Genomic DNA, 13390 nt, shown 5'->3' with positions numbered 1-13390 from the left:
CTGTCTCTCTCTCTCTCTCTCTCCATCATATGGCCTTTCCCTCTCTCCACCATGTGGCCTCTCTCTCTCTCTCTCCACCATATGCCCTCTCTTTGGCCTCTCTCTCTCCCATCTCTCCACCAAAGGCCTCTCTTTTTTATGCTTGTAATTTTGTTTGAAGGATAAATTTTTTATCATGACTAATTCTTTTTTGTTTTCTTTCAGGTACATTTTATGGACCCTACTCACTCTCAACCATTTGATTCTCAAATGGAGGATGACACACCTCTCTCCCAAATGTTTACATCGCCACCACAATACCCCTTCTCATTCGCACATTTTCCAATGCCTCCTCATGGCTTTACAGCCATGTTAACCTCTCCCTCTCCCGCCTCTCCCTTCTTCTTTAGACCCCCACCTCCAAATGTGGCTTTTAAGCCACCAAGTCCTCATCACGAACCATCAAAAAATTCACCTCCAAATCCAACGAAAGAAACTACACCATCACGAGCCAAAACTTCAAAGAAGCATGGGGCAGACCACAGGGACGAAGTGCAAGAGTCTGCTTCATCCAAGAGGCCAAGGGCATCCAAGAAGAAGGCGCCAGCAGTTGACCTTACCGAAGACGACGACCTCGACAATAAAAGCAAAGGAAAATGGAAAGATTTTTGGGTGGATCAGCTAATCCACGTGCGAGGTGGCATGAGCCATGAATTTAGCAACCCTCAAAAACAGGGGGTTAATTTATGGGCAAAAGTGGCAGATAAACTATCTGCTACTTATCATGATTTTGACAAAGATAGCGAAGCATGTAGGAAGAAGTGGGCACATGTTTTAGGCCAATACAGGGTAGACAAAGCTCACAATAGTGTGTCTGGTAACAATAGAAAATACACTTGTAAATGGTTTGATGTCGTAGACGAATATTATCACAATAGAGCACAGGTAAAGAGTGTATCACATGCTAGCTCTGTGTCATGTAATGACCCCCTAGACACACAAATAGATGAGGAAAATGAGGAGGGGAAACCACAAAACTCCACTGCCAAGGTTCAACCTACACCTCCATCAGGATGTCAGGGACCTGCCAAAATAGAGGACTCCTTGAATGAGATGGCCAACATAGGCCGTGCTCTACTTGATCATTTGAAGGAGTCTTCTATTCATCAGGAGGCCACCGAAAACAAACGTTTGGATCTACTAGCTGCCCTCCATGCTACCATGGTCAAATTTTTGAATGCATCAAAATGATGTTGCAATGTTATTTATATCTTCTAGTGTGTTGGTGTGAAATATTGTAAGCAATGAGAAATCTAAATAATGTGTGTTGCATATTTTTGCAGGTGGACATGGCCATCCCAAGAAGAATTGCATTGTTTTGTGCATGGTTATGCTTTCTTGCGATTACTGAGCTTCTATCACCACCCCCCATGAGTGATGAAGAGTCTATGTTACAAATGTGGTTGTACTTAGTTGAGTGTATGGGTCGATGTATGCATGCAAAAAAAAGTATAAATCGTTGGATAGGGCACACCCGTAGAAAAGCTTGGGCATATCCACGGGCCAAACATTTTCTTGAGCACTTCTTGCTAGGTTCTTACTCAGCAAGCATGTTCAAGAAACGCCTTCGCATTAGTAGAGAGACCTTCCAATACTTGTGTGGCAAACTTGCTCCACAATTGAAGAAAAAACGAATCAATATGCGTGAAACCTTGAGCATTGAGACTCTGTATCTATTGCTTTGCATAGGCTAGCTAGTGGTACAGCTTTGGAGGTCTTAGGTGACCTATATGGATGTGCCACTAGCACAGCTTGTGGCATAGTCTTAGATTTTTGTAGAGCTTTCTTATCATCAGGCCTAAAAGATATGTATATCAAGTGGCCTTCTGGAGCTAGATTTGAGAAACTATCAAGAGACTTTGAGGCCATTAGAGGCATCCCCTATGTCATAGGAGCTATCGATGGTTCGCACATTCCTATTATTGCACCGAGAGAGAACCATGAGGATTACTTTAATCGCAAAGGGTTTCATTCAATCCTTTTGCAATTAACGGTTGCATCAAATTGCTCAATTTGGGACTATGATGTGGGTTGGGCTGGCTCCATCCACGACTCTTTGAACTTCACAAGAAGTGAACTCTAGCGAAGATGTGTTAGGGGTTTGTTGGGCAATTACTGTTTGGTTGGCGATTGTGCTTATCCTGCACGACCATACATGTTGGTGCCCTTTAAGGGATGTAAGGAAGGCTTATCACACATGAAGTACTATTGGAACTTCATACAATCTAGCACTAGGATGCCTGTAGAGCGAGCATTTGGCATGTTGAAGGCAAGGTTTCGCATCTTGCTCAAAAGATGTGATATGGACCTTCACCACGTGCCTAGTCTTGTAGCTGCATGTCTTGTCTTACATAATATTTGTATCCGTCATGGTGACTCTTTTGACATGGATTGGGTGCGTGAAGCAGAAGCGTGCTTACAACTTGGCAGTTCGATGGAAGAGGATCAAAGAACAGCAGTAACTTCTATGGCCGAAATTCAAGCTATCTGTCCCCTCCAACCAGAAGATGCAATTCAACGAGCACAACAAGAAGACGACTGTGGAGGAAGAACCGTACAACATGATTTCGGATCTGGTGCTAAATGACGCAACAACATTGCAAGATCAATGTATAGGACACATTCAAAGAAATGAGTTCAAGAATTCTTTGGTGATAATCTTTCCGATGCAGATACATCCTCATCTTCCTTTGAAGCTCAAGTTTCATGATTTGTAATAACTTCTCATCAGTATTGACTGACATTGGTGGACATAGTATTTTATTTCTTATTATGGTCTATAAGCTTTATAATCCTTTTCTCTCATTATGGTTAAACCTTGTTTGTTTTTCTGGTCTATAAGCATTGTAATCCTGGTCTCTCATTACGGTTAATTTTTATTGTGATTTGCTATTTTTTTGTTAGTTTTGACCTTCAAATTACCAAATCACTTTGTTTGCTTCCGCCGCCTCCGTGTGAATTCAAGGGGCGGCGGCAGTGTGAATACCGTTCTACCGCCGTCTCCATGTGAATTGAAGGGCGACGGCAGGAGAAAAATGTAAAGTCTTCCACCCGGACAAGGAGTTCCACATCACTCACTTCCGCCACCCCATTGTGAATCCGCCCTTACTATTATTGCTAACATAATCTAAACAATTGCTCTTGACCACCTTATTTTCACATATCCCTCTTCCCTTGCCACTCAATCATACTAAGCTTTGTTATTTTTGGTTTTGTGAACTGTATCTACACATGTGCATGTTCATATTCTAGCTACTCAACCTCAAGTTAATGACAAGGATGATGGCAATATACCGGAAGATTAAAGTCTCAAAAGAGTGAATCGAATCTTAGATAGATTCTATTATGGAGGATTCCTAAAGCTCTTCTTGAAGAATAGTGTATTCTCTACAATGTGGAGCAACAATAGTGCTCCATGAATTAGTATCATTCATTCTATAATGAGTGGAAAGGTACTTGTTGAAACATCTTACCTCCTATTATTTGCAATAGGACTTAACAATGGGATTTAGTAGACAAAGGATGTAGTTTTCCATGGTTTATATGGATGTTTGTCACCCTTATCTCTAATGAAAGTGTAATGCTCTAGTCCTCTAGCATGCTAATCATGGCTTCACACACCACCTTACAACATTCATCTTGCTGTGCTTACACCATCCAGGTTCATATTGGATGGCACATGCACCTTACATCTTAGATGCTCCTCTAATTCACATATATCACATAAGTTGTGCATACACCATTGCGTATTTCAAGTCTAATTTAACACCATTGCGTATTTAGGAATTAACAAGTCTACTTACACTTTGTCATTTCTGCTCTTTGTATATGTGGTCAAGCACACATATTCAGGAATTAGCAAGTCTACTTACACTGCTCTTTGTATATGTGGTCAAGTGGCATCCACCATCACGTCTTTAGAAGACTTGTCTGTAGCACACATATTCAGGAATTAGCAGGTTTTCTTTCTCTTCATCGTTGCTCCTCTTTTTACATGTAGTCGAGAGAGAGAGAGAGAGAGAGAGAGAGAGAGAGAGAAGGAAGCTCGTAAATAACACCTAGCTCTTATACGCTCTTTGAAAAAGAGTTCTTGGCTATTAGTTTTAATTAAGATTCTTCTATCTTCGTATTAAGACGAAGATGGAGGATTCGATACAAGCATGCCAGAATGGAAGGTCAAAGGACGGTCCACGCTCGAAGAGAGTAGGTAAGTAACGATGCTACAAACGCACAAGAAACTGCAATGAGCCGTCTAAAGTTGACAAGTGGCTCGGCAGTTGACACAGTCATAATGGCAGAAGCTACGAACAGAGAGGCCTCGGCCTTTAACGCCAGTAGAAAAGCCGCCGCCACCACCACCGCCACCACTGCGATTTCCACCGCCACCCCCTCCTCCACCACCACCACCTCCTCCACCTCCACCTCCACCTCCTCCACCGCCTCCTCCACCACCTCCACCTCCACCGCCGCCTCCACCACCGCCTCCGCCTCCCCCACCTCCTCCCGGCCCATTCCTGTTGCCCGGCCCTTGACCAAACCCGGGTCCTCGCCCGAAACCCGGCCCGTTCCCAAACCCAGGCCCATTCCCGCCCCCGCCCCCGCCTCCCCCGCCTCCTCCCGGCCCTCGACCGAACCCGGGTCCTCGCCCGAAACCCGGCCCGTTCCCAAACCCAGGCCCATTCCCGAACCCGCCCCCGCCCCCGCCACCCCCACCCCCACCCCTCCCGTTCCCGAACCCGCTACGGAATTGCTGCAGACTCCGGAGGCCACCTCTCAGGATCTCACCGCTGCCGCTGCCGCTGCTGCTGCATGTCCGCGGGCAGCTCAGTACCATACCCGCGCATTCGCCAATCCCGCTGCACTTGGCGTACTCCAAGCCGTCCGCTTGAAACAGCTGGTACGGAGCTCCATCCTCCTCCTCAGGACCAGCCACCACTGAGTAAGTCGAAGCCATGAAGACTGAGAGGAGGACGAAGACGAGCTTCGTCCGCCATAGCTCTCCCGCCATTAAACCTTACTCCTACCGTCTAAGATCAAACTGGGCTACTTCAGTGCATATGACGAGGCTGACTCTCACAACGATGCTTACCTCACTTCCATCCGCTCGACTTCTCATTTATGTAGCCCATCACTACCTGTGGCTCTCTCCCTCTCTCTCCGCGTCGGGCGTCAGCATGGCTTATCTCGTTGAAAGAGAAGTCTACTCGCAACGTCCATCCATGATCCATCCACCCACCACCGCATCCCTCTGTGCTTCAACTTGACTTTGGCAACGACTGCATTCAAAGCTCCCGTACATCGACCCATTTCCGTCTCCCGACCCAAGTCCTTTTCACATGAAACGGTCCACAATATGAGGTAAAGTTTTAGAGTCGTTCTTCACGCAGGCAAAGTTGCCTAGGCTGAGGTAATTCGCCTCCGTAGATTGTGCAGCCAAATTCGCATCCGCAGAGAAGAGCCCGTACACAGTTAAGGATCCTGTTGCCATTAGGGTGTGGGTTGCAACAAGGTTGGAAACCAATTATGAAACCGCCAAGTCACCGTGGGGTTGTTGTTCGCCTCCGGTTTCCAAATCGAAGATCACATGGGCAAGGACAAGGGCTTGGCGCAATTGCGGGTCACTTTTTTTTTATCAACACGCAATGCATTAATGCATTAATGAGGGGTATATGCGTGGCTTTTTCATCATTTCTCCTTCCCGCATTGATAGGTTCTTGTTTCCCTTGCCTTCTCTTGCACCTTCTCTATTTTCCTTTACGGATCACCGACATCTCGATTCTCCACTATTGTGTATGCGCTCCCTCTCCTAGTTGATTCAACTTGATTTCTAGGTGCATGTTGTAGAGTCTGTCTATAAGAAGGTGATCTAATCTTTGTAATGTTTTTCCTCTTTCTTAACAAATTTCAGCTACTAGTACAGGAGTTTGTTGTTGCTCTGAATCCAATGTTTTCTTCTCTTTATCTCATATTCAACACCATGTTCCTCCTCATTTCCATCAGCGCCTTTCTCTCGTGGCCTTCGTCCTTTCTCCTAGTTTGGTGTCATCAAATTGTCTCCCTCCATAGCACTTCTCTCACAAATCATCTTGTTGGTCTTGCCAAGTGCACATCGTCTCCCTTCATGGTACTCTTCTCGTCAGCAGATTGTCTTTCTTCTTGGCGCTCTTCCTCATGAGCCATCCACACATCCTCGCTTTCCTCAAAATGCATTCTCATCTATCTCCATAACTTTCTTCCTTTCCATGGCTTCTTCCAACATGCAATGTCCTTGTCCATGTAAGAATGCATAATTATGTATAGATAGCCTCACATGGTTGCAATTGGCCTCATGGAGTCCCAGCACCCCCACCTGGTGGCTTCCCATGGCCTACTTAACTTGCATACTCCTCATACGATACCTTCTTTCTTTTGGATGTGTTATTGTGGGAGCACTAGATTGTGCTCGAGAGACTAGACTAGATGCAAGATTTGTTACAAGAATTCTGATTACAAGATAATCCCACGTAGGGGCACAAGGTACAATGATAACTTAACAAGATACGAAAAATCCCACGATTCAAGACCGTAGATATAGACAAGAGGACTCGATAGGATATGAAGGATCCCACAACCCACAACCATAGGTATGGATACAAGATATCAAAATTGCAAGATCTCCTTCAACAAGGATGAACAATATACAATATAGTACTAGATAAGATCTTGTACTACGAGATTACAAGGTGACAAGACAACATGAGTATAATGGAAGACACGACAAGACTAGATACTATGACTAGACAAGAACTAGAACTCGAAGTGACTTACTTGGAGGTCTCGACTCCTTGAGCTCCCAAGACTAACATTGGCAATATTGAGGAGCTCTATAGTGAGCCCCTCCTTTTATAGATGTTGGAGGGCAACGAAAGATCTTCTCAAATGTTCCATGATTATGTCATCGATGATGTAAGCAATGACATGGCATATCTTGTAGAAGGTTATATTATGATATCGTTGATGATGTAGATGATGACATGACATATCTTCTAAAAGATTCTATGATGACATGGCAAGGGTGGGTTCATATGGGCTTGAGGATGTCTTGTTAAGGGTGTGTTCGCATGGGGTGTGGATACATATGGCATGAGCAAAAATTAATCCACACACTTGATCATGGCATGCACGTAGTATCACCTCCTCCTCTAGCAACGAGTTCCACTAGGAGTGGCTTGGTGGTTGAGTCTAAGTTTCATTGGATTCCTCTTGTGAAATTCTTTAACTTTGAGAGGTGCTCTTTGGAGATGTTCTATAGGTTCCCAAGTGTGATCATTAATGTCATATCCTTTCCAATGAACAAGGTATTCCAATCAACCTCGAGAGATCCTTGAGTCTAAGACATACTCGACCTCAAATTCTTCATCATCTTCAATCTCAACATGTGGTGGGGGATTCAATCTCTCCCCCCTCACTAGTGAGCTATGGTATGGCTCGAGCAAGGAAATATGGAAGACTGGGTGGATCTTCATGGTGCGGGGAGTTGGAGTCGGTAAGCAACTGGGTTGATTTGGGCTACGATAGTAAAGAGCCCAAATCTCTAGTAGTCTAACTTGGTGGAGGGCCTTACTATCTAGAGGTTATGTCTGAGTAACCATACTTTATCACTAACTTTGTATGTTGGATATTGGAGATGATGTTGGTCTGCATAGTGCTTGTACTAATTCTGAGCGTTGAGTTCTTGGTTTATCTCGAGCAACAGAGTTCTTTACTTGATAGGACATATGTACATCCATCCTTGGATGCTAGCCATAGTTTGCAAATAAAGAATTTTGCTTGTAGATGCATAGATACTATTATTATAAGAAAACTCTACAAATGGCAAGAGCTCAAACCAGTCATTCTGATGGTAGTTGATGGTGCAACGAACATATAGTTCCAAGACTTGATTTGTCCATTCTGTTTGACCATCAGTCTGTGGATGATTGGATGTGGATAACTTAACTTGGACTCCAAGGAGGTTGCAAAGAACTCCATATTCGGGAATTTTCCATCAATATGGGAATTCCAAATCAAAATGGATTTCGTGAATTTTGGGAATTTCATTAATTTGAAACTTGGTGCAATTGAATATATTATTACTTATGGTTGTTTCCAAGATATTGAAAAAAAACTCAAAAAGTGGTGTTAATAAACACCTTAGTTTTAATATCCTTGAAAATCTTCAATTGATGGATTCTTTTAGACTTTATTTGGCCTTTAATACAACCTTTGGGGGAATTTTAAAATTTTTGGGAGATTTTGTACCTTTCTTCATCCAAGAGAAGACAATGCTATCTGTTGTTTCCCATCATTCAAGATCTTTTTTGTTGCACATCCAATATTTATCCCAACAATTAAGATACACCTATGCATCTATAGCATTTTGACAACTAAAAACTAGTGCCCAATATTGTATACATACCTTGTTGAATTTTTTGGAATTTTTATTTGTATCCACCTCACTTTGTGCAACACCAAGCCATATTGAATATATTGGATTTGAAGATCTAACAAGCACAAAGTCATTTTTCGTAACATCAAGCATCGGTTCAAATGCATGTTTGGGTCTTTGCTAAGAGGACCACAATAGTGATCATTCAACTCTTCCAATCCAATAAAGTCATCTGCATTATCTACATCTATATTGATTACATTGCTTTGTGTTCTTGGCCAAAAAACTATGAAAAATATATCTTCTTGGACATTCAAAGTTTGAAGAGCGTAGATCATATGTTTCCAATAATCAACCACTGGTGTTATAAACTTTGTGAACTCTGCTTCATGTCCTTTTACATTTGACCATCTTTCCCAATACTTCAGATAATCTTTAACTCCACTTAATACTTCTTGATGATCCTTAATGTGCTCAAACATGGGCAGCAACATTGAAACACCCTTTGAAAGATTAGGCTTTCCTGCAAAGTCTCTCTTCCATAATTCAATGCCACATTCTCTTGGTAACCAGTATGCGGACTTTGGATGTATCTTGTATTGCATGACAAGTGTATCTTTGGTATCACACAAGTATCCCTCAATGTATCTCTTAAAGTCACGCACATGTGTCAATAAGAAATGTGTAGGACTCGTCATCTTGCATGATGGAAAATGTTGCATGAGATGAGGAAAAGTGAAGATCATACTCGTCCTTAGCTTTTCTGAAAATTTGTTGAACATTGCATCAATGTCTTCATGTGTATGACCCACCATGAGAAACCCAAGCTAGATCATCTTGAATGTTCCTCATGCAATGTTGCATGAGATGAGGAAAAGTGAAGATCATACTCGTCCTTAGCTTTTCTGAAAATTTGTTGAACATTGCATCAATGTCTTCATGTGTATGACCCACCATGAGAAACCTAAGCTAGATCATCTTAAATGTTCCTCATGCAACAAGCCATGATAGATATGTAAAGAGATAGTGATTTTTATTTTCTGGTCCACAATTATCAAGTTAAAGTAGTAAGTTCTTTGACAATCGTTTGAAATTATGGTGGTGGCCATCCTGTGGTGTATTATCTTCCATGCATGCTTTATTTTATGCAACATCTTGATGGTGGTCTAGTGCTTTTTTCGAGTTGAGGGCATTTAGTAGCACAGAGGTTGATCTCAGCATTCCATCTACTTGTAGATCACCATTTGCATGACTATGTAGTCGCTCCAAGTTCCTGAAGCGCGACGACAATGAGGCAATTGTGAAGTTAGGATCGTGAGGCTATAGATCAAGTGAGAAATCTCCATATCTGCCTTCTCCATGCCCATTTGTAATCATGCATGTTAAAGAAATTGGTAGTTGGGTAGATATTTCATTCTCTTTTGATCGAAGCCTTAACCTAGGGATAGCTGTCTTTTGTTGGTCCATTTTATCATGTGTGATGCATAAGTTTTTCTCTAGATCTAATGCTGAGGCCAAGTGCCAACTGTAGCATATGTTCTAAGAACTTTGTTGTTGTAGCATGTGACATTGACGGTTTTTTAGAAGCACATTTCGCTCTTGAAGACACTTTGTTGCTACAAGTTGCTCTTTAATCTCTGAGCAAATACTACATTTAGAGAGCTCACTTGTCTTTGCTAAGGTTATGTGCTTGAACTCTATGTTCCAAATACGATTGAAGGTGGACAAGGACATTTTCTTACATCCAATACCATTCAATGTTGTATTTACTTATGCCCATATATCTACCTGCTTGTAAACATCTGGGATGACCAATTGTGTCTCCCTTGATCCATCTTGCATTGTTCCACTCTTGTGTGGCATTTGCTATGCATTCTTTTTGAAAAAGTCTCTAAGGATGGCTCTTCCCATCTCTCCGTGATCCCAAGCTGCTCTTATTAACCCCCTGTTTCCATGTATTGCCCTCCTCACGCCATGCTCAAATTGTGTTTTATACTTGTAAAAAGATATCTTTGGGATTTCATGAATCTCATACCATGGCCTTCCACACACCACTTGTCCATTGAAGATCAAGCTGTACTTCCTTGTTTCCAAGTGATCAAATTCTGCATGATGATTCAAAATTTTCATAAATATAGTTTGTGCGGTCTTTAAGTTGCAATCCCCAAAAGTGTTTACATAATTGTTGTATTGCTTCTCTATCAACAAATTGACAACACTTTTCTTGGCAACAATCAATCATAGAAACCTATGAAATGGAGTCCATAGAAGTCCTCAAGTTTGCACCTTTAGGGGCAATAATTCGAGTAAGCAAAAAATTCCTCATATGTTCTCATTGGGAAAAGATATAATAGATGTTCAAAACTTGTATCATATCTATTCAACACGAGAATGATGATTACAATTCTTTATAATGTATATAGAAAAAGATTTAGCCACCTGGTCAAAAATATATTGTATGGATTCCACACCATAGCAAATATAAAAATTATTTGTGATCCCTATAGGAAAAAACATAGTCAAATGATTAAAACCTTTGTTGTATGTATTTCACATGATAAAAATTCATTGTGGTCTTTATAGAAAAATATTTAGCCAGATGGTCAAAACGTCAATCAAAATACGTATAGCAAGGATAATAATTCATTGTGATCTTTATGGGAAAAGATTCAGCTAGATGTTCAAAACCTCTATTGCAAGTATTTTACACAAGACTTAGGATTAAAATTCATTGTGATGTTCACAATAAAAGATTTAGCCATGTGGTCAAAACATGTATTGTATGTAACCTAGATGATAGCAAGGATAATAATTGTTTGTGATGTCCATAGAACAAAATTTAGCCAAATGGTCAAAGCCTCTATTGAATGTGAACAATGATAAACACTCTTTGTGATCTCCATAAGAAAATATTCAATCAAATGATCAAGGAATACATGACAAGAAGGATAAAGCTATTTTACGAGAAACATTGATCTAGTGCTTAAATGTTTAAACCACAAAGGACCTCCAAGGAATAGGAGATTTCATTTCCTATGACATGAAGCTATAAAGATTGAGAAAATTTCAATATCAATTAGAAGCTATTTGAGAAGGAAAGATAATTTGTATCATGATTAAATATTTGTAAATCTTATAGTACCTACTTGTTCATAATAGTAAAATGTATCATATTGCATTTTATTTTTAAGTTATACTATTTACGCCTAAATCATGTTATATTAATATATTGTACTATGTGTATATTATGGAATATAGTATCAAAATATATTAAAAATATATATATTAAGTTAGATTTCTTAATAATTAATAAATATAATTAAAATATATTAAATCATGTTTTGTAAGATTATGTATATTTAATGTGTCTATTATGTAATGTGCAATATCATTGAGGATTTTGAAGCTGCCTTAGTGATAATTCGAGAGTAGAATCTCTAGCAAGGTAGGATAAAGAGTGTGTAGGAAAAATCTCTAGATGTGGAAATAGGGGCAGTATCCCAATGGTGGGTTCTTAAAGGGGCGGGGGGGGGGGGGGTTGCGAGGGGAAGGAGCGAGTCTAAGAGAAACACCCCCAATGAGTGTTTGGAGGCAGCATCCTCCTTGGTGGAGGTTTGGGAGCAATGCCCCTAGTCAGGGTTTGGGGGCAGTGCCCCCGGTAGGGATTTGGGGGCAATGCTCCCAATGGGGGTTCGAGGGGCAATGCCCCTTGGTGGGGTTTTGGGGACAACGCCCTTAGCAGGGTTCGAGGGTTGCCCCTAATGGGGGTTTGGGGGCAATGTCTCCAAACCCCGGGGGATTCTTGTTGAGAAACATGTGGATCTAGAGCATGGCTATGGCAGATGGAACACAAAAACAATGTTTATGATGACAAAGACTGGAGAGACCAATTTCTACTCAAGTGAATTAGGTTCCAAGATGGAAGCTTGGACTTATAAACACAATCTTGAGTATGACATAGAATTGTTGGGGGTAAAGGCGCCTCCGCCGTGCCGCCCTGTGTATTACTACACTGACAGTACCCGCCACTGCACACTGCAGGTGGCGGGCGCCCGTCACGTCACTTTATTCTTTATTCTTTTAGTGACAGTTTGAATAAAGGAAGGCCCGGTCACACATTGTGACTGTTGGAGTTCCCATTTCTTGTCTCTCTCTTTCTTTCTCTTGCTCTCTCGCCATAGCTCGCGTGCAAGCTTCGATCCTTCTCACCTTTCAACTGGTATCAGAGCTTGGCATTCTCTTGCTCGAGCTCGACTCGGTGCTTCCCGACCTCGCATCGACTCGCTTCACGCATTGGGTCTCCATCCCGGCAGCCATAGCCGACCTCTTGAGCTCCCGACTCTCCCCGACTTCCCGAGCTCCATCCTGGCCTTCTTGAGCTTCATCAGGGCCTTGCCCTTGAGGTATTGCTTCAGCATTTGCAGGCATTTGAGTGTATTCTCAGATTGAAACAGGGCAGGAACAAAGGGCAGCCACTCTTCTTGAGCTCCATAGCTCATATCTTCCCTCCCCTTTGCATTGGGCCTTCATGGCTTGGTATGTGCCTACCTTGGGCCATCATTGAGCCCCCCATTACCCCCTTTTCAGCCCATGTGGAGCAGCAGCAAGTTTAGCACCAACAGGGCAGATTGCATCATTTTTTTCCAGGCTGTGAGCACTCATCTACTTTAGCTCCACACTTGGCCATTGCTTCTTGCTCTCTACCTTGATCAAGAGGGTTATAGACTTCATGTTTGATGTCATTCAAGCTTTGGGCATTGGTCTTGATCATTCGGGGCTGATCTCTTCAGATTTGGGACTGTCATAAACTATCATAACAAGCTGAAAACAGGCCAGCACCATTGGCATTAGCATTTGTTGCTTATACTCCATTCTGGTTGTGCTATTTGATGCTCGTATGCAGTCTACATGATGCCTAGTGCCTTGGGAATGTGTGCACATGAT

General features: G+C 42.0%; 1 protein-coding gene across 1 annotated transcript; it reads left to right on the top strand.

Moving 5' to 3' along the window:
* The first annotated feature begins 213 nt into the window (after positions 1–213).
* On the top strand, positions 214–1230 carry LOC148030663 (uncharacterized). Its single transcript, XM_087687299.1, has one exon. The coding sequence runs from the start codon at positions 214–216 to the stop codon at positions 1228–1230; it is 1017 nt and encodes a 338-aa protein (XP_087543425.1).
* Positions 1231–13390: the final 12160 nt, after the last annotated feature.

The sequence above is a fragment of the Lygodium microphyllum genome, chromosome 10 (genome assembly GCF_053477565.2).
Source record: "Lygodium microphyllum isolate KBCC chromosome 10, Lygodium_microphyllum_v1.1.10, whole genome shotgun sequence".
In the NCBI taxonomy this organism is placed as follows: domain Eukaryota; kingdom Viridiplantae; phylum Streptophyta; class Polypodiopsida; order Schizaeales; family Lygodiaceae; genus Lygodium; species Lygodium microphyllum.
The sequence above is the reverse complement of the archived record's forward strand: the minus strand, read 5'-3'. Positions and strand labels throughout refer to the sequence as shown.